At 39.3% G+C, this 25,964-nt stretch overlaps 1 protein-coding gene across 2 annotated transcripts in view; it reads right to left on the bottom strand.

Annotated features, from left to right (window-relative positions):
• LOC132906671 (peroxidasin-like) overlaps positions 1 to 25,964 on the bottom strand; it is a 414,173-nt gene that overhangs the window by 314,462 nt on the left and 73,747 nt on the right. For both annotated transcript variants that reach the window (XR_009658022.1, XM_060959050.1), the window contains exon 3: positions 3,374 to 3,519. Coding sequence is in view for 1 of the 2 variants with exons in the window: in XM_060959050.1 (XP_060815033.1) it covers positions 3,374 to 3,452 (79 nt within the window). In the remaining variant the exon portion in view is untranslated. The remainder of the gene's footprint in view (positions 1 to 3,373; positions 3,520 to 25,964) is intronic.

The raw sequence follows: 25,964 nt of genomic DNA, 5'->3' as shown, positions 1-25,964 counted from the left end.
CCCGCGATTGAAAAGCTGGAAAAAGTAATAAAGTTCCTTTGAGTCGAAACCGGAGAAACTGAGCAATCTCCGTCGGTTATAAAGGCCGTGGCGGCTGAAAGAGACACAGCCAGCCGAGGAAAATAAAGTAAGGAAAGTAGAATTCGAGAGACCGCAAGGGGAAGCAATATCTTTCCATCAAATTCGGCGGTTGAAACGGCGTTGGGCCGTTCTTCCGGAAAGACTTACAACATGGAAACCAGCCGTTTTTATTCCACCGGTGAAAAAGATACTACCCGACTCCGAGTTATTTGCCGAAAAACCGTTTTAACGTATCTAACCGCGAAACTATCTCGGTTTCTCCTCGAATTTTCGACCGCTGCTACACAAGGGATCCATCCCTTCCAGTGATCGTAGTACGAGGAAGCGATTACCCAGGTTTTTTTTGGGGGGGAGGGGAGAAATCCAATTTGAAAATGTATTTTTTACGCGTGAAATTGGCTAATTACCGACTGAATAGAATGAATATTTAAGGCCTCGTTTTCAAGGGAATAGAGTTTGAACATAGGTATTTAATTAAGAATCCGCCTTGTCCTCGTTCTCGACTAATTTTCAAATTTCCAAACTAGAAGTTCTACATTTTCGATTTGTTTTCATAACCGTGGAAAATTCCTCCTCTTTGTTATTCGCTGCTGTACACTGCGAAATTATCCGAGTTCGAGCGCACCCGACAAATTTTCAAGCTCGATTTTCTTCGAAACGAATGATCGTACGAACAAACTTTATCCCACATTTTCGACTTATTTTTTCGCGTAGAATCTTCCTCGCACCGATCGTATTACGATTACTGCGTTACTCTTTTCTAAGCTTGTCGATGCGTTTGGTTTGGCCAAACCGATTTCTCTGCTCGAGTTTCAAACGATTTTAGAAAGGACGACGGGATAATCCTGGGAAAATTTATCAGCTTGAAGCAAGACAGAGAAAGAGCCTGGAGAAGGGAGAAGGAGAGAGAAGTGGTCCTTTCTGGCAGGACCAATCTCGGAAGCTGAATTCAACGGCTATACAGATATACAGAGTGGCGAAAGAGAGAAGAAACGAAAAGACTTCTAATATCTGCTAGAAAGACGGATGCACATAATCTTGCAAGAAGGATAAACGCGGTTACCGGTCAGGATTTCGAAATACGTCTCGGGAATGTCGTCCGTAGTATTACTCGACCGGTTCGCATCAAGCTCCGTGGTACAAAGGAAATTGTTTGCGCAGGCAACCGCGTTTTAAACTGCTTCGATGGTACGACTCCTCTTTTCTTCCAATTTTTCTTGCGAGGAATATAATAAAATAAGAAACTGTGATAAATAGTATATTTATCAATGAAAGGATATAAATGGAAATATTATCAAATTACTCAAAATGTCTAGATATTTACATTTGTAATTAATATTGTTGAGATATGTATAATTTTCCGTGCTGGACTGGGTTAAATGCGTATTAGAGTTACTTGTATGCGAGTATCAGTGTGTGGGTACATGTATGTAAGACTCATAAAAGATATAACTTAGAAAACACGAAGTTGGCACCCCGCTGGGGGTAGCCACCCACATGCTATATTTATTTTATTTTATTTTTTTTATTACCAATGAGATATAACACTTTACCAAATGTCCGTCAGGACAAATTGTAAAACCCAAAATAAAGTATTAAAAAAAAAAAAATGTGTGTAAGCGTCAGAGGGCGTCCAGGCCTTAGTTAGGACAAAAGACGATTGGCAGTGGTTTAGAAGCATCTGGAGGAGTCGGTTAGCAGTCGAGTTTAGAGAAAGTGCGCAGACACGTGCAAGTGTGTATCGATGAATATATGAGAGATCCTTCTTGTAATAAATATATTATTATTTTAATATTAATCCTCAGTGTATATTCAGTGTTCCTATAACATTATTTCGGCACCAAAGATCCACAATTCTTAACAAATATAAAATGAAATAAACTAAACCGATCACATTTTCTTGCAGCATTTTCCAACTTCAAATTGAACAACGTAAGTGGCGGTTTTCGAATCGAAAACCACATCGAACGGTACGTGACTTGTCGCTCGGTACAGCGTCGAATTTATGGATCCTATCCGTGGCCATGGGATTTATGGGAATCCAATGCCTTAATTGGAAAATTATAGGACAATGTCTGGAAGCGGATCGTTCGTCCCACAGCCCGTTACTCAACGCGTATAATCGACCCCTCACTGATAGCTGACTTTCACAATCGCGCCTCGATATTTTCTGTCTCGATGAGACAAGGAACCGGATATCCTGAATTTCAGCTAACACGAACACAACCGAAGAAACCAACCGCGACCCGACCGAATTTTTGTCAGCAGTCGTTAAAACGCCACTCGTCTTTTAAATTCCGATTTAAAAGCAACAAATATTGGGTTGGCAACTAAGTGATTGTGGATTTTGTCATTTGCTGGTAATGGCAAAATCCGCCATCACTTACTTTCCAACCCAATATATACGTTTTCCCTCTTTACTATCCATTGCGAAAAAGTAAAGAAATGTTTACGAGTTATTTGGATTTCTCTATCGAATATTTGGAAAGAAAAATATTTTATAGGTGTTTACCATTTTTCTTTCCTTTTTTCTTTTTTAGTTTATTTATTTGATCCACCTCTGAGGATTATCAGCGACTACAGTTGTATACTATTGTATTTCACAGACATATACGATATCGCACTAAACTCGTACCTTGTCCTTTGGTTATAAATATGTAAAATAATTTTTCGCTTTTATTTTTTCGTTTGCCGTTTATAAGCGATTATGTGTTAACGCTTGTTATTTGTTAAAGTCCATTGTTATTTTTAGTTTTATTTACCGAAGAATCGTTGATTCGATCAGTCAACGATAAATAATATATTGCCAATTTGTAAAACGGTTGGGGTAAGTGTCGCAGAGTAGAGTATGAAATATCCGTCGAACAGCGTAAAAAAGGAAGAACGTTTCGGAACTATGTATTTGTTTCGATAGAACGAGGAATATTTGTTTATCCGCAAACCTTGATTCCAATTTGGTAAAAATCTGCATCGCGCTAATATTTGAACAATGTAAAATTGATATTGACAGCTGCCCTATATTCGTTCGAATCAAATTATTCCGCGTATCTAGCAAATTCAAGTAAATCGAATTAAACGCGAATGTTTCGAATAAAAGCGAAATAGGACAGAATATACGAAAGAGCAAAAAATACAAAGTTCCACGATATCGTTAACTGGCTCGCATAAAAGATATGTAAGTTACTTTTATCGTACGAACAATAGAAGAGTAGGATTGTAGAGCGGAGAGAGTCGAATAAAAGACATTTAACCATGTGAAACAATTAACCGTTGGAAATTTGCATACGCTTACCTAATGAGGTGGCGGCACACAAAACGTGTAGCTGGTGAACCAAAATGGAGGCCACCACGGCCGAAAGACGACTCAACATCGTAGTCGATTCTCAACTCATCTCTGTTTCCAAAGTTGAGACGCGGTGCCTCTCGTCTCCTTCCGATCTGAAATTTTAATACAACCATATTCAGTATCGATTCTTAATATTTCAAGATCACACCAGCAAAACGCGATAAATACATTTTTATTCGTTTTCTTTTTTGTCGAAGTGCTCGCCACTTCTAAGAAAACTCTACATCTGGTCTTCGGTTTTCTCAAGCACCGAAGCCTTCGACAGCGCGTTTTTTTTTTTTTTTTTATTTTATTTTGGTTATTTTACAATTTGTCCTTGCGGACATTTGATAAAGTGTTATATCTTGTTGGTGAAGAATAAAAAAAAAAATATAAATAAAAAAATAATATAGCATGTGGGCGGCTACCCCCAGCGGGGTGCCAGCTTCGTTTTTTTTCTAAGTTATATCTTTTATGATTCGACAGCGCGTAGACGAAAAAATGCGTCGAGGACAGACCATAAGCGGTACATGTGCGACGTTGACTTCAGGGTTCTTTTAGTCTCAGGGTAACATTGCTAGCGTGCGGATCTGGACCAGCTCACATTGTATTCCACACTTTGTACTTTAATATTCACAATATATATATACTTACAATACCTTACAATTTATCCACGCATTTCTTTGTATTTACATACATCAAATAACCTCAACATTTTTTATTCGATTTTAATCTTCTCTTTACGTTTAACTTTATGCTTATTTATGTTCGCGTTTCGTGTTTCGAATTTCGTAACATTTCACTCGTAAAATCCTGCTTTTTTAAGATTCTCCTTTATCGAGTAAAACAATTTTCAAATAGAGATCTTTATATAAATCTTATCTTTCAGATATAAAGCTTGAAGCGTGCAGTGATAGATTATGTCGACAAATTGACACGGACGATTGAACCTTATCGTTGGATAATTAAAGATAAAGCGTGGAACAAGACGAATGCGGTCGTTAATTATACTCAGTTACCCCAGTGCACGATGTCAAACGATCCCGGCAAGCCTACCGAAATCCCCCTGGACTTGGAAATAACACCTCCGGTTGCCTGGGGCTGACCCAATCGGGTTCACGAGACACAAAGCCAGCCCAGAGATCAATGCGTTACTCCACCGATCTATGTATATGTCCCAGAAAAAGGATCGACCCTTTCGCCAGCCGGATTAACAGTTTTACACACTGAAAAGCCCGCTATACTCTCCAGTGTCTCGCTTCTTTGCAAATATCGTCTTAATGAATTTCTAACGGGTCCGTTCCCCTTTTCGAAATTCATATTTCATTTGAATTATGTATAGGGGAAAAAAATTCCTGTCGAAGGGTGGGCGTTCGTGGTCAATGCAAATTTGAAATTCAGGCGAAACCGATGCAAATACGGTAGAACATTTAATAGAATATCTTCCTGCTTTGCAATTTTTTTTTTTTTTTTTTACTGGTATTAAAATAATTTACTTTACGCGTGTATTGTTGTATTGAAAATTATCGTTCGTATCCAACGCGCCTTTATTTTTCGTACGTGTTTCAAAATTCGTACCTCGTGTAGGACAAGTTCATTTTCCACTGATTTTAGCGAGATGATTATGAAATAACGAGAAAGAAAGGAAGTAGAAAATAATGGAAATGTAACCACGTAATCTCTCGGCCGTCGTGACGTTTTATTCGATGATCGTCGGATGAAAATCAGTGAACTAGTCCAACGAACCTAGCTGCGTTTTATCTCGAAATTTTGTCAATTCTCCATTTCGCTATTGAAAGGTGTTTCCTACTTTCTACCTAAGAAATAAATTACATAGGATTGTACAGCACGAGTGTAGAATGATATCGCAGAAACGCTATACGAGATTGCAAAAAGAAACACCAAATAAACTAACACGCGTACGAAGGTTTTAATGAACGCACCAGTTCAAAAATAATTTAACGCAAGAAAATCCATAGGGAACAAATGCGGACTAAACAATTGCAACTTTGGCGGAGCGTATCGAGAAACGTTTAAAAAACGAGCAACCGAACGATAAAGGAAGACCAATTTGCCCAGTCGTTTCAAAAGAATCCGTAGGAAGAACGAAACTCGTCAGGCAGACAAAGCGAGTTCCCGTTCGAGTCAATCGCTTTGAACGACGTATGTAGACTCAAAGGCCGCAGTAAATCAGACGGTCGGTCCAAGTCAAATAGAAGATTGTTACCACGAAATTCCGTGTGATTCAATTTGACCGGAAGTTCGACCGAAAACACGCTTCTCCCTCAAGTTTCCTGATGCCACCGTCCTAATGAATCTATCGGCGACTCTTGAACTCCGCACCGTCATGCCGCACCCTCGCAACCCTTTTACAGGGTCGTCACAATTCGTTCCATCTAACGTAGGATTCATACCCGTAGGCGAAAGCCTTCGCGATTGCTCGCCAAACTATTCGAACGATTATAACAGTCTTTTACGAGAGTGTGTTACGTGTCTTGTAGGAAATTTCACTACCACCTATAGAAACATTTTATACAACGAATATACAGAGTCGAGCGATAGTCGTAGCGCAACCGGACAGGGAATGGTCGATTCTAAGTGAAAAGATAAGTGGAAAATATAGGGTAAACATTTTTCATACGACGCTTCGTTTCTGAGAAAATCGAGTTTCTGAGTTTGCAACTGTGTGTACTATCGCTTGGCTGAATATCGGCTAGGTGTGTGAATAAACAATCCACAGGAGATTATTATACGCCTGAAGATAAATAAAAAAAGTGGAATAAGATTTTTCCGTTTGACGACTTATACACGCGCATGATACATTTCCAAATTTATTTTTCTCGAGGATGAAGCGTCTTTTGAAAAAATATTATTCCACGTTCTTGACTTATTTTCAAACGTAGCTGAACCCTCTGTCGAATATTTACGCTCGTTTAGTCCGCAATTGGCAAAAATTGAAATATCCTGGGCAAATCTTCAAACTTGATTTTCAATGCTTCAAATGAAAAAATGTTACAGCAAATTTCTTTCTGATCCTTTCAGGTAAAATCATCCCTTGCTCGGTTGTGCCACGATTATCGCCCCACCCTGTATCATCACGTGTTACGCGAAACTCCTTGAAAACAATTTTAAAAACATTGAACTTTGTAAAATATTGGAATTATTAGAGCTCTTGCATAATTATCATGGAGTACAGAAAGTACAGTGCTAGTGAAATTTCACACGATTCGCGTAACGAGTTTATCAAAATTTTCTATGGTAAATGTTGAAATATATTCGTGAGCCGCTGTATACCTGTTAGACTAGACAGCCACCATGATACAAACAATTTCTTCTCGTCCTTGCCTCGGCAAACTGTTCTAACAGCTGTCGTTTCTACCCAGAAACTTCCAAATTATTTCGATGTCTCACGCAGGTGGTACTCGCGCGACAAGTGGCACTTGTGCGAATGAAAAAGTTTTGCCTCGGTGTCTAACGAAATCCAGGTGATAGTGCAGGGAACAAGAGGGAGAAGAGCGAAGAAACGTGAATGTTTTGCTTTTCGTTTTTCATTTTTTGTGTGTTTTTCATTTGTATTTTTCTTCGTTGCTATTGTATACACTAAAAATGTTTCTTTAATAAAACGTTTCATGCTTTGCTACGTTAAATTCGTAAGTGTTCTTGGTTTCTTGGATTAACGAGAAAATACCCAGAAGCGGTCGATAATGTACGTGATATCGCGATGCTTGTACAACATTAGCGCACTCGATTATTTATACTACGATGTAACAGAATGTTTACAAAAGTGGCCTACTCCTGAATGTTAATTACCCTAAGCACCCTACTCCCAAACGCTTATCCTAAACGCGATATTAACTGGCCTATATATAAACGATAATAAAAGAAATTTTGTAAAAAAACTACACAAAACACTAAAGAATTAATACAATTCACAGAGAAATTATTTCCTATTTTCTGCATCATACAACGCAACCATCGAACAACGAATCTCAAGAACGCAATAAATATTCCATGAAATTTCCTCTTTTCTTCGTGTCGTTCTTGTTTCGCGTTAATTCGTCGAGAAAGCTGACCAAGGGTAGAAATTACGCAAGTGCGTTATCGCGTGTAACTAACGGCAAATACAAAATGAAAAAGGGTTAGGAATAAACGGACAGAGCAATATTTATTCTCGTACTGTCCTCTCGCGATTGGATTACAACCTACTGTTGCTTCGTACGGTGAACGAAAAACAAATTCGCGCGAAACTAACACGCGAGCGTAATCTGTTCATGAGCGAAGAACATGCATTCGCTTTCGTTACGAGCACACGAAACATTTTTTAAAATCCTGCGCGGATTAATCGTTCGACAGGATCGTGGCGAAAAGAGCTTAACGTTATCACGTCCAAGAACTACGTGTATCCTACGCGATTTGTTCGTTTTCTTGTGAAATAGCGTTTGTACGCGAGCCATTAATTTTCATTCATTTTAGAAAGTAGGACACTAATAATTCGACTTTAGAAAGTGGACTGTGAGATTTTTTCTATCCAGCGTACGAAACATCGATGGAGGTTCGTTTCAACTTAAAATTATATTAACAAATAAAGATTGAAGAATTCCTTCCGACATTAAAGAACGATGTATCCCGCCAGAGGTAGCCATCCATGAGTTATTTAACAATAAAGCTAGAAAAATTTACCGAATATCCAGCAAATTACAATGGACAAATTGTAAAGTACAAATTACACAATAATAAAAAAAAAACATTAAAGGGCATACACATCTGAATATACGAATATACATAGGATTAATTTAAATACAGTTTAACATCAAACTAGTTTAGAAAAACAAGAACTTAATGTAAAATAAACGTTGAAAGTTTCTTATACGATTTCTTATACAATTCTGAAAAATAAACGAAAAGATACAATGTGCAAACTAAAACGCTCAAATTTCAATAAATAGAAATAACAGGCCAACGAACGAAATTTATTTTATTCATTGCGATTTTTAAGCCACTGTAAGAATAAGTTACCAACTTATGAATAGAGCTATTAATAAACGGTTAGGCTGCACGTGTTCCGGCTTGCATATTTCATCACTGTCGGAAACGTCATTTCCGCTGAAAATTTCTACTGGACGCGCTACAAAGCTTACACTGCATACTGCGCTACTGATAGTCCATCGTTCGCGGTACTGCAAGCTTACAACATACGCATGATTACCGCAATGCACAGCTTACACGTTACAACGCTGTGCGATCAACACGCCATGCTTTCTATCGCAACTTGCGGACAACAATTTATTCGCAGCGCGATAATTCAACAATTAGCCGGGAAAAAATGTCATTATGTCATTATATTAATTGCGTCATTATTCAGCTCGTTGGAAAATCGTACGGGTGTTAAAATGCGGCACACTTGGTGCGCGCTAAATCTTTCCAATTTAATAGCAATTACACTAACATACCGGCTCACGAAAGTATTTTAATGCTTGGCATAGAAGAATTTTACGGCTGTATTGTACTTGTTGCATAAAACATTTTCAAATTTATTTTGAACGTTATCGTGAGTCCGTGTATGTGAATTTTTTAAATTCGGGTTTCGGGGTTCGTGACGGAAACTAATATAATACTGCGAAAGAAATTCGAGCATGGTTATGAATTCGGGAAGGAAAAAACGACAAAGAGATGTATACACGAAACACTTGCGTATCAAATTTTCGTAAAATGTGATATTCGATAAAAATATTCCGTGCGTGGACTACAATTCCACCGGATACCTTGTTTTTTTTAAATGAAATTTCCTCTTAATATTTTACATTAAGCATGAATGGATATTATATTGTTTAATTAATATAATAATCTTGTTTACACGCGTGAACGCTTAATAAACTCTCGCAAATGAATTTCATAAAATCAACACACTCGCGTGCTTGTTTCATTTAAATTAACCCGAACTATTTAGTCATACGATTTTTACATAACCTTGCAGATAACATTTCTGTTACTATCGCGAATAGAAAGGAACATTAGTAACAACGTACATTTTAATATGGATCTTGATGAATCCTTTTTCCAATGTCGTTGCTTCTTTTCGTCTCAATGTGTTCTATCCCAATTCCTTAAATAGAGAAATCAAATAAAACAATAAATTTATATCAGTAAAACGTCTTAAATTATTGAAAGTCGAGCGACTTTGTCGAAGTAACTACTTAAAGGAAAACTCTACGTCTTTATTTATGTATATTCGTGACCTGGAGACTGCTATTACCCAGAAATATTCTAAATAAGGAGAGGTGCATATTATTGTATCCTTGAGTATACATTATGTTTTGATCATAAAAAATATAACTTAGAAAAAAAAAACGAAGCTGGCACCCCGCTGGGGGTAGCCGCCCACATGCTATATTTATTTTTTATTTTTATTTTTTTTTTTTCTTCACCAACAAGATATAACACTTTACCAAATGTCCATAAGGACAAATTGTAAAATAACCAAAATAAAATATAAAAAAAAAACATTATGTTTTGGGTAATAAACAGATTTCTATTTACGTTCCCTGTAGCCTCTAGCCCAAGCTACGAGCTTAACTTTTTTGGTAATGTCCTTTTGCTATAAACATATGAACGTGCTCCCTATCATTCCATTGTCTAGTAACACTAAGAGAGTAAGGATCTGAATCGACATAAACTTATAATTATACTTATACCTTTAATTATTTCAATATAATTTTCCATTACAAATTCATCCACTCGTTCTTCGATCGGTCAACCTCAACCTCAACAGACTTGATCCATTAGGATAGCAGAATTTGAAGGAATATTTCAAACCAAGTAAATAAAAAAGGATTAAAAAGAGATTCGAGCTACTCGAACGAACGCGAACTAAATAATTTACAACGCTGTGACTTCCAACTACCATTTTTAAATACCCTAACCTTACGGTATTTATACTTATACCTTTAATTATCTCGATATAATTTTCCATTACAAATTCATCTACTCGTTCTTCGATCGGTCAACCTCAACCTCAACAGATTCGATCCATTAGGATAGCAGAATTTGAAGGAATATTTCAAACCAAGTAAATAAAAAAGGATTAGAAAGAGATTCGAGCGACTCGAACGAACGCGAACTAAATAATTTACAACGCTGTGATTTCCAACTACCATTTTTAAATACCCTAACCTTACGGTATTTATACTTATACCTTTAATTATAATTTTCTATTACAAATTCATCCACTCGTTCTTCGATCGGTCAACCTCAACCTCAACATACTTGATCCATTAGGATAGCAGAATTTGAAGGAATATTTCAAACCAAGTAAATAAAAAAGAATTAGAAAGAGTTTCGAGCGACTGGAACGAACGGGAACTAAATAATTTACAACGCTGTGACTTCCAACTACTATTCCATCCCTTAAGCAAGTACTGATCCTTCGCCAGACATTCTCCATTGTCGCAGGAAACAATAGCGACCGAAGGGACGATAATTAATAATAATTTCACAGACACGTGATCTCTATCGATAGATCTAGCATCGGTTAGACGGGTAGACGACGGGCGCCGTATGTGAAATTTAATAATCGGAAGCGAACGGACAGGCAATACGTCGTCAAAGTGCAGCTCGTGCAAGTGGCGCGATTCAGTTATTCAGCGTTTCACGAGGAACACCCTAATTTCTCGTGTGCCCAATGGTTTACACGGGGGTCCGTGCCACCAATGCAATTAATAACTTCCAGCTCGAGAGCCCGCGGCTAATAGCGGTTAGTTTGTCGGGTCCACAGAGGTTTATTGAGCAAACATTGCTCGAAACTACAATTGCCGAGGTCCTAGTGCCAAAATCGATCGATCTACCGCTTACCGTCAGGCTACTGCTAGAAGACGCGGTAGTCTAGCGGAAACTGCCACATTCCGTCAACTGTCTTCGATGAAACTTCGATCGTTCCTTTCGTACAAAGTTGTGATTTATTCGGATTCGTAACGAGTAGCCGAATCATGTGACATATTATTTCGGTAATAGCGTTATGGAACTGGTGCCTAAGGAAAGATACGTTGCTTCGCGCGTATAATATTTTAACGAGTATCATACACTCGGACACACGTTTATTTCGTCGGACATACAATTTAGGTTACTTTAGACTTTGGATATTTGATGCATTCTCGTGTGCTACGCGCGTTCTCAGCATTTTTGTACTTTCAAATTTCTGGTATTGAAAAACGGACTGATATTCTTTCTTAAAGTCGACTTATTATTCGTCGCACATTTACGAAAATTTATTAGTAAAATAGTTTGCCGAAGGATAATTTTATCAACGTTGCTGGCCACGATTCAAAGTTGACGTAGATAGCCCACGGGGAAGTCAGGAAAATCACAACTCTCACGAATCTTTAAATACCAGCTCGATCGATGCAAGTACTTTTCGAGATTTTTATGTAATTTATCCGCGATCGAACACTCTCGTCGAGTGACCGCGGATAATTCGGAGAAAGTCTGAAGAACGGAGAATTCGCAAATTTAGCGTAACAGAAGCATCGAGCGAAATTCAGTCGAGTGGTTTTCCTTTATTTCGATGTCGGCTTGGCTATACGAAAACTGGGGCCTGTATTTTAGGTAACCGACACCGCAATCGATGCACCGGCTACGCGAATCACGTTTCTTCCTCCCATTTTCTTTCTGTCTTTATTTCTAACGAACAAATTCAGTGAATAGGAAAGGCAGTCTTTACAAAAGTAATCCGGACAGAACCTCGAACAGCTTTCCTGTTCCGTTTTTGATCAAGAGGCAAAGAATTATCTGTAACGACCGATACACGAATACAGACCATCCTTTCATCGAATCTTCTATTCGTTCAGAGGTTAAAGCTTAAGTAGCACTATCCGACCACAATGCCGTCGATATGCTTGAGAACATCGTATTTGTTCACCCAGGCTTCACGTCGAGACTCTTTCAGCTTTAATCCCGTTAGCGATAAACGTCTAATTGTTGGATTTAAAAGAAGCACGATAATCCGTTGTTATCATTTTGTTATATTATAATTTTTTAACGAATCCTTCGTTATTCAGTCTTTAAACGTACAACAGCTTCTTCTTATTTTTACTCGTAGAATATTCCAGCTTCGTTTCCTAGACTAATACTAACGCTATTAAGACGTTTCGCTACTAGCACACCTTGTACGTTTCATTCAAAATCTGTCACGACTGAATGCGTACAGAAATATCACCAGGCGATACGTTTTCGCTTCTCGATGCGATGCACAATTTATTTTCACAAACATTTTCATATCGGACAAATATCGATGTTCGAGCGAGCACCGTGATATCTTCTTGAAACCGAGAGAACCGTTCGGTTCTCTTTTTCCTTCCACGCTCAGATCGAATCACTGTACGTCGACGCAAAGAAAGGAAAAACGCTAATAACTCGAACAGCGACATGACGTTGGCGAGAGAACAAAAGACTTTTCTTAATACGACAGCGAACCTGAATAAACACGATGCATTTGTTATCAGTTTTCACGATCTTCCGACGTCCCTATTCATTCGTAGCTTTTTTCAAGCTACGTATATGTGTCGACTGCCTCTTTTTCTTTCAACTATGTCGCATTAGTCGGGCATGATTGGAAAAAATAGATGTATATAGGTGCAACGGCTGCGAAAATTGCAGCGAACACGCGCACGCTGCATTTTACGTTTCTACGTTTGACGCGAGTCTGAGGAAGCGGTTCGTCCAACTTTTGTTCGCTACGTTGTGGAATAACCAGTCACACTGCCTGTGGTTACTTGAAAAGCAAATTTAATAAATTAATCTGTGATAACATGCTTCTACGAGTGTTTCGAGCTTCATTTTTTACCCCAACGTTTTGCCCTGACGTTTTTCACGTCACTCGTTACCCTTTCGATATTCGTGTTAATTAGGTTCCAATTTTAGGATACAATTTTATCGACTGGTTCGTTGTTTTTAGGATATATTTATCAATGGACCAATTCGTACGATCGATCGCGACGACCGACGAACCACCCGTTTCGTTATTTTAACGATGGATCATCGTTCCACCCTATTCACTGCCGACTACGAGATATCTCGTCTTTGATTTGTGGCGTCGAGACAGGAATTTTATTCGGTGACGCCAGCTACGAGTAATCTCGTAATGTTCATATTCATTTCCAAGTTACTGTAAGCGCCACTTTCGTACTGTCTTTGCAACAAATAAAATTTGCCTGGCAGCGAATGAGCTGCTGTGTATTTGCGCGAACCAATTTATTTGACTGCGCCGAAACTTCGAATAGCGCGGACGATTTATAAGAATGGTCAAGTTACGATCCTTATAACGAGTACTTTACTTCGAATATTCTGTACGTGCTCGTAAATTTTATAGCCTGTACGCCCTTATATTTCCTATAAACGTCCAAACATCCGCGATCTGTACATCGATATTTCAAATTCGAAAGTTGTTTCAACACGCAACTCGCGTCGCATCTAAATCTCCAAGTTATCGAAATATTTCAACGTCGACCCGTTTCCCGCGTCTAAACCCATCAAAATCGGCCAAGTCTCCAAGTAGATAACCAAACGCAACGAATTTCAACTTGGATCCCATGGAAAACGCCGGAACAGCGATCGATCCTGCGAAAAAATGACACAGATACGACTGGATGGTGAACTACGCGTACCGAGGTTACAGTTTCTCTTGAAATTCCTACTCGTGCAGATGCATCGCGGAATAGCGGCACTTGTTGACCCTGTTTCTATGCCGGTGGCGTCCGCGCCTTCCTTTTTGCCCACGAATAACGCCAGAGAAAAAGCACACGCGCTCTGCGGTCTATTCGACAAACGATCTCGCGGCGTTGTTCGGCGATCGATCGCCGATAGACGAATCGAAAAACCGTTTCCAGAGAAAAAATAAATACCAGCGGGCTCCTATGACGCTGGACATTCGTTTCTGTTCGGGAAAAAAAAAGGAACAACTTCTCGCCAACCGCGATACACCATGCGCCTTTCCCTTCCGGGGGACATTCTACGCGTTGTAATTTACTCGACCCCTCTGCTAGCTTTTATTTCCCTGCCTGTTCTTCTCCGCGGCATTCTTTTTATTCGGCTACGCTCTTCCTTTTTCCCCCATCTACCTCGTATTGTACTATTTTCTTCATTCGTTATGTTGCTCGCGTTTAAGTCGTGCGCACTTTGAAAATGTGCTCCGAGATTTTTCTCCCCCGTATTTTACTTCTTCCTCTCGCTTCGTTTTGTCTTATTGCGCCAGGTTATTTATTCGAACGCTCGCGCGTGAAATATTCCTCTTGATTAAAACGGATTTATCGTTCCGTCTCGGGCATGTTTTATACGTTTTCGTCAACGATTCGGTCAAACATCGATTTTATTTTCGGTCAAAATTCCAAGAATTTCTTACGGAAGTTACTCAATGAGTCTTCGTAGATCTTGCAGCATCGAACAAAGAAAATCGTACGTACGGTATTTCGTTTAATATTTTCTCGAGTAAAAATTCGCGCAGACGTACGTCGACGTATATTGTTCGGGGAGAGGATCAAGAAATTAAGAGAACGAGTAGACGCGATTCCGGCGTCACTCGCGCCTCGAGAGTTGAAATCCATTAGTAAATTGATGTTCCACGTTTGGAACACTTTGTACGTTAAGCTGTAAGCATCGCTAAATATACGTTTCTGAAATATGTTCTCTACTTGAAACACTTTGTATAACAAGCGACAAATTAGCGTGCGCTGTCGGTAAAACTAGTAAACAAGCGGGAACAGCGACTTGGAAATCGTCATGGTCTTTCCGTTCCACTATCCCCTATGTTCACAACGTCCAATTTGTCCGGCACTTTTTATCATTTCCCCGTTACCACTCTACTAATCCCCTACTTGTATCGTTTTTCAGTGGATCCCTTGATCGGTGGATCGCGGTATCGAATGGGCGGGAAATACATTAGTTAGCGGTAACAAGCGCGGCAAACAACTGCGTTACAACCTGGCCAGGCCATGTTCTACACAACCATAAAATACGTGTCACACCATGCCACCGTGTAAGCCTCTGTTTCTACGTGCACGCGCGGCCGCGAACAAATCGCACGAGAACTCGTTTATTATACCTGGACAAACAACTCCAAGGACGATCAACTGCAACTTCTTTCTTTTATTTTCGTTTCCATACAAAGCCATGTTCGATTCGAACGAACGAACCTTTTATTATCTTTCGTTTCTCCTATTTCTAATTTCGATTTTTTCCTATCGTTAGCTTTCGATTTCTCTCTCTTTTTTTTTTTTTTTTTTTTTTTGCGAACAAGGGAGAATATTATTTTACGCTAATATTACGTTACGAGGTTTGGAAAATGAAATTGAAGTGTTTAAGGGAGAAAGGGGCGTAATCCGCTACAATAATATTGTATTAATGTACTTCCATGTTGGAAAATTAATATTTTAATTGAAACAAGAAGCGGAGAAACAAAATGAAGACATTCGGTTGCGCGAGGGTACTAATGCAATTAAGTTCTAGTCTCGCGAGATTTTATCACAGTTGGAACGTAGAATTAGGACGGAATGAATTAGATTAAGTTAGAGGTAAATAGTTGCAGGGATATTGTACCGTGTACGTCAGACACAAAGAGTATTATCGCTGTTACTACCGTCGCTACGCTCCAGAAAAATATAATTCTTCGTAAATGAATTCCTATAAGCGTCGTTTTCTTAATTCTTTGGTATGGCTTTCTAATTTTCATTGCACCGCGATTCGATACGTAAGAAATGGCAATGATGTTTTCGAAAGAACATCGGATATCGATCCAATAGCACAAAAATAACAGAAATTTTATACGATTGAATTAAATACGATTTGCAATATTCTCTTTCTTATCTTATTTTTATTCTTATTTTACTTTAATCGTAGGCTAATTTAATTATTTAATTACACCATTTAATTATAAGAGCAATTTGAGAAACTCTAACGGAACTCTATCTGCGCGTCATAAAACAAATCTGCAGTTCGGTAGTTTCGAATATGTGTATGGTTAAAAACGTTTATTCACGAATCGTTGATTCCTTTGCATTTCCTATGAGCTACGTTAATCACGATTACCATTATGAGGCAACAGCGCGTTAGTACTAACGTAATCGTGTGTACAGCTAATTCAGAAACTACGAATTTGTTCCAACAAAATGATAACGCAACTGAGAATTTGCTCAGGCGTAAAAGCCACTATAGTTTCGTACAGATACTAGCGTCTTTCGTGTTTCTTTTCCGTTTCCTCCATTACCTTTTGATTTATTAGGTTGTCCAAAAAGTTTCTTTCGTTTTACGAGGAAATAATAGACGCACAATGTTTTTTTGTTTTATATTAGTTTATTGAATTATGCACGAAAATAATAATAAATATAGAACGAAATGGACGATACCTAATTCAATAAAATAATATAAAGCAGAAATTGTTGTTCATCTATCATCACCTTATGAAACGAAAGAAACTTTTCGGACAACCTAATACAACAAACGACGATACGATAGATCAGATTTTTAACACACGCGTTGTCGTCCTTTTCTATTGAATCTTGTTCTATCGAATTCCGCTGAAGAGATCAACAAAAGTCTACGATACTTGTTCGATTTTCTCCAGCAATTATCAAACGATATCGATGTAATTTTGAAACAAATGTAGGCTGGCTCGCAAAAGTACTTAAACGCCTACCACAGAAAGTATCTTTGCATATATTAAATCTGACATATTAATCAAATGAAATTCGCAAACGTTTCGTATAACACACGCGACATATTCATAAAATGTTTCTACGAATGTCCAAATTCTTTTGGAGAAATCTCTGATTGAATTCTGTTCGCTGGATTTACAGACAACGCGATTCGACCACCAACTACAACGCGTTTGAAGTTTAAAGCTTCCTTAAAACCTTTACAACACAGCTGCGAGAGAAACACGATATTCCGTGGAGCTTCTTGTTGGATGCGGTTAATCCGCACGCTTGTGCAATAAATTAAGTTACTTCATGAGTCGATATTTGAATGAAAATATGTAAAATTTATCGAAACCCACCGACCTTTACCTCGACGTTCTCGTTCGAAATTTATGTAAGCCGTACATTTCGCGTAGGTTCCTTTAATTGAAAGATTAAAACGTAAAATACAAAGCTTCTTTTAAGCCTGCAAACTTATTTTTTTCGGTCTTTCTCGTGAAAACGCAAGAATTTATTCCGACAGAATTGATTTAAGCGAAAATATTACTCTACTTTTATTAAGCACTCCCGTTAGCGTTATTGATTGTCTTTATAAACTCCGTGCTTCGTTACTTTTAATTTGGCTTCCAGACGGACTTTAATTAGTTCCCTTCTGCGTTCTGCCGTCTACGTTATTTTGAATTATATGGTTTTCGATAGACAAGTTAAAGATCGAACATCGATCGAAGCAAATGATCACAGATCGTAGACTATTCCACTTTTACAACGTAGTTTCAACATATATATTTAAATCCATATATTTTGTTCTATTTTTGTCTCTGTTCGGTCGTTTGAACGCGATGCAATTAATTTCACTGGTCACGTAACCTCGTTGATGATGTCCCCACGCGCTCGTCGAATTTTCAACTCCATAGCGAGACATTTTTTTCGCCGATCGAAGCTCGCGTGTGGTCGTATCGAAATTTCCCGAAACGCGTGTAAAAATGAAGTATTGTCTGGAAAAAGTTTACGTCGATTTAGCTGATAAATACGTTCGGTTGACAAACGTTCGTTAATGATAGCAGGGAACGGCGAAATTTCAGGAAATGTTTTAATCTACCGACTAGCTGTTTATTCTCCAGCGAATTGAAAATCAAGTAAAAATAGAATTCGCTTTCGTGACGAGTAAAATCGTGTCTATTTTCTCAAACACTTTGCTACACTTATCCTAGTTCATTTGAAATCGAACGTACGTGCGTGTGTATCGTAAAACTCGACGGATCCTATCGAAAGTAAGAAATAGAGAATGCGATCGACATAGGCGCATTCGTTCAAACGAGCATACTATTTATTCTTTCATCGATGCACTACGATTTTAACTTAAATCGAAATATGTTGATACATATACGATAATTTGGTTATCTCGGAGACTAAATTTCTAGTATTCTTCGTTAGAAAATACAAAGGGCGAAAAAAGATAGTATTTAATAGTATTATAAGAAAGTATTTCCAAATGGAAAAGATAAAAAAGACGCGAAAGGAACGCAACGCTATTTAAAAATAAAAAACACAAGGAAAGGCACGAGAGAAACACATTCTTTGGAGAAGATTTTCACAAAAACAAACTAAAATCCGTGGTTCTGCCAAGAGCTTGCCAGTTGAGAAGAGTTTGCAGAAGAGAATTCTGCAGACAAGAATTCCGCCACGGTCTGCTTTCTCTGGTGGCCTTAATGGTGGATAATAAGCGGAGAAAACGGATTAGCGGATGACCATGTTCGCGAACGACGCGTGATAAATTCTGATTTTCGTCGCAGTCGGCCGACACACGAGAGGTTAGCGCTACGCCACGAGAGACGAAGTCTATTCCACCGTTGAACACATTTTCATCAAATGCAAAACATACGTTACGCCCTGTTACGCGTTAACGAATCCCAGTTAACGGACCTACGACTCTACTTTCCAACATTTTCATCTACGACCAACCTACCTCGAGTACGGTTGCATTGAAATAGACTGGAAGCCTACCAAGTGATTTAGAATTACGAATCGAATCTTGTAGAATGTAACATACAGAGCTACTCAAAATTACGAATCCAACGTATCAATTTTGTACGCTGAATAATTCAGAATTAATCGTACAATCGATAGTGAGAGAACCGATCCAAATATCTCTTATGGTAATTTTACGCAATTGGAATTATTGGCGAAGGCTAATTTGACTGGAATCTCAAACACATAATAAATATTAAATATGGCATGATATCTCGCCATCCTTTATAAATTTGTTTAAAGTTTCACCGATGTAATTACGATGTAATTACGAAACGAAAGAAACAACCTAATGTCTACAAGCGCTCGATGACTTTCGCGAGACTGCGTGTACTCGGAAACTTGGAAATAAATTTACAAGTTGAACTTTCAATTTAAGAAGTCGCGACGCAACGCACACAAGATACAACGTAAAAATTGTTGTTCGTCTATTATCACCTTACGAAACGAAAGAAACAACCTAATGTCTACAAGCGTTCGATGACTTTCGCGAGACTGCGTGTACTCGGAAACTCCGAAATAAATTTACAAGTTGAACTTTCAAATTGAGAAGTCGCGACGCAACGCACACAAGATACAACGTAAAACTAGAGCGAATGAACTCAAGCGCGTGCATTCTGGCTCTGAATGCGTATAGAAGGATCCGCGTATATCCTGGCTAGCTTTGGCTGAGCTTGGCGCGTCGTGCAGATGGAGGTGGGTACGAAGATAGCTTAAATTCATTAACCACCCCATTGAATCGGCAGCAGCCGAGGTAACTGGAAGGGTTGCGCGTCGCTCTTAACGCCAATGGAATTGTTAATCCTCCGGCAGACCATCGCGATTAACCGAACGCATTCAGCCTCGCTATTTTCGTTCGCGCATGCGTTCGGCTCATTTTCAACGTCGATGTGTTAACGATCGCTATAACAATTACCGTTTCAGTTATGTCCTCCATATTGCTGCCGCGTGATGATTACCGAGTGCTTCTGCGGCGAAAATATCGAAATCCTACGATTATCTCGGCTTTCTTGTTCTACCACGGTTTCTCTCAATGCGTACAGTATATAGAGCCGGTACAGGCGAACGCGCGAATCGCCGATCCATCGAGCAATTCGCGTGGATGACAACTCGATCAGGAACGTGATATAATCAACACGAAACCAATAGCTATGTACAAATTGTAAAATTGTAAAAAAGGGTTAATTTGAGAAAATTGAGGTATTAAACGATAGGTACGATGAATTGAATAATAATTTATCGATACGAATATTAATAACATTAATGCGTCGACTAGTCGCAAATTGTAGGTTATTAACGTCAAATGATTTGTAATTTGTAAAATTTCGCCTGCTTTGTTATCGCTGTGCTCGGAGACAAATCATCGATACCGATAATTAAGCGCGATGAATCCGTATCGCAAACTAGAGCAATCGAAGCTAACTGCGGATACATAGTGATTCGCGTTACGTTTCTCTTTCTATACAAATGCATCGGTATTGACAAAATAAGTTTGATCGATCCGTAAACAACGGATACGAAGCTCGCAATCTGCCGATGTTCGCCAGTTCTATCCTTTGTCCCACGGTTCGTGTAATGCAGCGGCGGTAAATTATATTACAACACGGCAAGTTACATGGAATTAATTCCAGTGGAACGGCTTCATCCTATGCGCAAACTTGAGCTTCCGTTGCGTATTGAAAGTTACCGGTCTCTATGTAGACTAATTAGTTAACGAGTATCGCTATTACAAACACCGACTGATTCTTATAAAACGAACACCGAATGCCTCTATCTCTCTCTCTTTTTCTCTCTCACACTGTCTAATTCCAATACGTCCAGATATTATTCTCTAACAATAGTTACGCATCGGGTGTACACCGCGATGCACCGTTTCATTGTTGTAAATGTTTATCGGCGTGTTAGCTCAGCCGATGTTCGCAGTTTTGACTGGCAAACCTGCGAGCTTCGACGAGCAAATCGCGTTGCTCGACGATCCGGATTTCTCCCGATCCGACTATTATATCCTGGTTTTATGAGTCACTTGCCGTGCCAGCCGTAATGCCAACTGCGCCAGATTCCTCGGTGTAAATAATGATTTGAATAATAAGACGGCACGGTTTCCGCGATTTACGGGCTTACCGGAAAGCCGATTTGAATTTTCAGTGAACGCTGGCGATAAACTGCCTTCGTTGATGAGCGTTCCCAGTATCTGCTAGAACAGTTTCGCGATTCCAATTATCGTAAAGAATCGTACGACTGAACGTTCCACCAATGATCGTGATATACGTCTCTTTAACGAGGCTTTTGTCGCAATTTTCTTGTTTTCACCTGCAAATTCCCATGGTTGACGCTTCTTCGCAATTTTATCGCAAGACGCGTTAAAACGATACAAGGAATTGCGAAGCAACGAAAAGATGCACCGGTTATAGCGCGATATATATTTAATTCGAAACACGGAGCGAAACGTAAATGCTGAAAGCGAATATGTAACTGCAGCTTATGAAGGACGGAATGTAACTATCGTTGATGAGGTCGAGGAGTACCTATTGCTAAAGAGCACGGAACCTTCCATCTTACCAACGTTGAAACGTAATTGTATCTCATGAAGATTTCAACCTGGCCTCTCCGTCTTCTATCTTATACATGTTTGAAGCAGAGTAAGTCAATAGCAATTTGAGAAGTTAGTTCGTACTATTTTTATCTTATTTTCGTTTCGTAATAAACTACAAAGATCCATCGAGATATCTTTTTCATTCCAGTTCTTTAACTTTGATATATTACCGAGACGCGAATTCATATAATATTCATAAAAATACGCTGTTCCAGAAGATTCAAGCGTCTAACGTGCTTCTTGCGTTGAACGTTATATCGTCTTCCTCTGAAATATCTGCAACCTGTATGTACTATAAAACGATCGACAACGACCGTAGAATCGTACTTTATTTTAACCAAAGTGTGCCGCATGATCTTATTCGACAATTCGTGAAATATTAACGCGATCCGTGATAATAAACGCTTTAAACTAGCATGGTCGAAGTTTCTATCGGATCAATGACGTAGATAGGTTACCTTGGGACCTACGTACCCGCCTAACGACAGCGTCGCGTTTCGCTTCATCCTCTCGCGAATAACAACTACGTACGATCTCACTTCTGTCGACTTCATTGTACGTCGTTATTGCGCTGCCGCTCGGTTGATCGGAAAATACGCGCAACGAGATAAGTATCGACACACGTTACGATCCTTCGATCGTGAAACGAATATACCTTGAAACGATATTGTCGATCGAACGCGGAGAGAAAGAGTTACTTGGAAAGAAAATTGGGGCAAATGGTCGAGACACGCCTCGTCTTCTCCAGCCGATATCGTAAAACCGAATATTTGCAAAAATCATTGTCGATACGAGGACGTAATTACCGAACGACGACTCATCGTGGAGAGTAATGCGATCGAGTAGTGTTGCGACTTATCGACTAAAGAGCAACCGGTCAGGTCAAACCTATCGGTCGATATCGCGTATCTCGACTGAATTAACGCTCAAGGTGGAGGACGTTTAATAAATCGATCTTTAGAATGATCTAACACTGTATTTGCACTTGTTGTATAAAGATAACGTTGATGTTACGAGCACGGCGGTGGTAAGTTCTTGTTGGGAGTGAAGTATATCACCCGCACGGTACGATGTCAGACGATGAACCGTCCTCCTACGTTGCTGATTCTCCCTACCAGCCGTTGGGTTTCGTCCGTCCATCGTGGATGGGGCTTTTTACCTGACATCGGAGTCATTAGGTTTACAGCTCGGGGAGGACATGTCTTTTTTTTATTTTATTTTGGTTTTTTACAATTTGTCCTGAAGGACATTTGGTAAAGTGTTATATCTCATTGGTAAATAAAAAAATAAAATAAAATAAATATAGCATGTGGGTGGCTACCCCCAGCGGGGTGCCAGCTTCGTTTTTTCTAAGTTATATCTTTTATGACGGGGAGGACATGTAACTCGGAATTTCCTAAAGAAGGGGTTGGGCCTGTCCGAGCTGTTAAGGTTATTCGGTGTATATGGAATTAAAGAAATGAGTGGGTAAATCGTAAGGTATTGAAAGTATATATATTGTGAATAATAAAGTACAAAATGTGAAATACAATTAAATACAATTACGCTAGCAACGTTACCCTGAGACTGAAAGAACCGCCGAAACCAACGTCGCACGTGTACCGCTTATGGTCTTTCCTCGACGCATTCTTTTGTCTACGCGCTATCGATGACCTTAGCGCTTGAGAAACCGAAGACCAGATGTAGAGTTTTCTCAGAAGTGACGATCACTTCAACACGAGCTAAAAAAAATTCCGAACAAGTAGAGTTTTTGTTCGAACGTTTGAAATGTACGATTTTACGTCTAGTATTTTCAGTTGGCGGTAAATCAACGTCGAGCGTCGAATCGATGTCGGTTGTATAGCAGCGAATGACCCATAACAATTGCAACGAGCGCAGCGCGATAAATATCTTGTTAAGAAGTATGGAGATCTACGAAAGGTCGTACCATAGAAGGAAAGAAACGATAAACCAAAGGAAGAGAGTTTATTCTGTCTTCGAACGTAAATTCTTTTTCGGTTACTTGTGCATTCGCGTGATGTAGCGTTCGAAGAATTTGAAATTGACACCCCCTGATATAACGTACCTATCGGATAGTCGACGTAAAAGAACTCTGAACAGAACAGTATGGAAGATGAATATAACATTTAGACCGGAACGTGTGGTTGAGATCAAACGTTCTAGATGCGGCAAGGTGTTCCGAACGGGGCTATTTGTGATTATATTGTAAAAACGAATTTTTCTTTCGAGAGACAACTCGAAAAATAGTGTTGGTCTTCTTGGACTTTCAAAAACATCGCCTTTAATATATTCGTCTTTTAAGTTCTTCCAGCATCGAGGAATAACAAACGGAAAGACAAGGTACGCGATATTAAACCCAAAAGAAAAATGGGGGAATTGATGTAAAATAAATTTAAAATTACTTTGGTAAAGTGCTAGTAGTACAGGTAGGTCCATAGTCAGACAACCTAGATGTATTGAGTTACCAACCCGATAGTACAACAAACCATGTGGACGAACGATATCGCGTATATTTGATACGGAAAATAAGAAACGATAGTTGCTATAAATAGGGCGTAGTAACGGTACAATGATATATGCGAAGGACGAAAAATTTGAAGGATTCAGAGAGGGAGAGAGAGTTGGCTCGATGACACGCATGATCGCAGAGTCCCTTTGGTGCTTGAGCAGGTTTACGCGCGGATGCACTAACGTCGGAGCAAGTAAATCGCGCTTGTATATCCACAATGAAGCCAGAGTGGCCAGGTATCCAGAGTTTGCTCATATACCTATCTGTCTCTTGATCCAGAGAGCATTCCAATGGCTGGTCGGTTGCAAATCGTGGAATTCGTGTCTGCGGCTTCCATTACTGGAGTTCGAGCTGCAGTTCTGTGTTCGTAGCTACATCTATCCTCTCTTTCACGGCATGTTGAGCGATCAGTTCTCGCCCTTTCCTTGCTATCCTTGTCGTTACCGGTTACCATTGATTCTTGCGATGTTGCTCATCCGTCACCGGTGTTTACCGATCGACGTGTTAGACTTTCGTTGAAATTTCGATCAGCCGTAACTGCATATTCCACAAGTTTTGTTTTATTTTGCCTTCGAATCGTCTCGTGGTGTTGTTTCTGTCTATTCGTGTTACAGTGGACGATACTTTTTTTCACTTGGTGTACTGGTTTCCTACGGGCATAGCTGTACTACCAGCGATACAAGTGCTAAACATCTCTCTACTAATTACGAACCGAACGTTGAAATATTTGCCAAAAATATAATATAAATTCTTTCGATATTTATAACCAATAAACGAAACTTAATCGTTTCACGTTCGATGTCGCGCGTACATTAACAGAAGAAAGTTATACTTTTGCGAATACGACTAGGAAATGGAACTTGAGCAAGAATTTGTTTGCTTCTACTAAATATTCAAATTTCAAATCGTCTATAAACGTATAGGAATCCGCAGTCTATCGATAGATTATTAATTTATTGAATAGATATATTTGTTCTCGACAAAATTGGTTTAGGAATCTTGCGACGTTCATAATTAACGAGAAACGATATTTTTCACAAGCTGAAGAAGGATTTCAGTCAGAAAAGTTTCATTTTTTAATTTTTATCCATCAAATAGGTACAGATGTATCAATTACCAGCAACGATAATGCGAGCGTACGGAACAAACAGTGTTTGCCCTTCGCCGAATTTCCAGCTTCCCTTTGTGTAGAAAGACAAACACGGCCGTCTAGGAGTCGTCCACGGATATGTAACCACGTACTTCCTGTCTAAACAAGCAGAGCCAATAAACGTGTGTACGCCCTGCACATGTGCACTTGTGCAGCCGTACACCGGCCACGTTGTTCAACGCGTTCGTGTCGTTGTTTCTCGTCGAACGTCGACGACGACGTATCGCCGTTAAAACTATCGTTTCACAATATGCGTCTTCCGACGAATATATCGGTACGATCGAACACGCAGATTCTTACGAGAGTAGCTACGTCGTTCTTGAAATATTTCGTTCATCGTGTCGAGCTGCATCTACTTTAAGGTACGTTTAGATCAAACGAGCAGGAACATAGAGCGAGCATTCGCTCGTGCTCGTTCAGTGTAAACGGTCATCGAGCAATCTGTAAAGACATTCACACCGAAAGAGCTTCTTCGTGACAAGAGCGAGCGAACGTTCGTAGAGATTAGACCGAGCATCGAGAATACTCGATAGTTGTCCCAATTGAATCTTCGCTTGGACTCGTGACAAGGGTCTCTGACGAAGAAATTATAATAACGC

This window comes from Bombus pascuorum, chromosome 5 (assembly GCF_905332965.1).
Source record: "Bombus pascuorum chromosome 5, iyBomPasc1.1, whole genome shotgun sequence".
Lineage (NCBI taxonomy): Eukaryota > Metazoa > Arthropoda > Insecta > Hymenoptera > Apidae > Bombus > Bombus pascuorum.
Note: the sequence above shows the minus strand (reverse complement) of the source record. Positions and strands in the feature narration are given on the sequence as shown.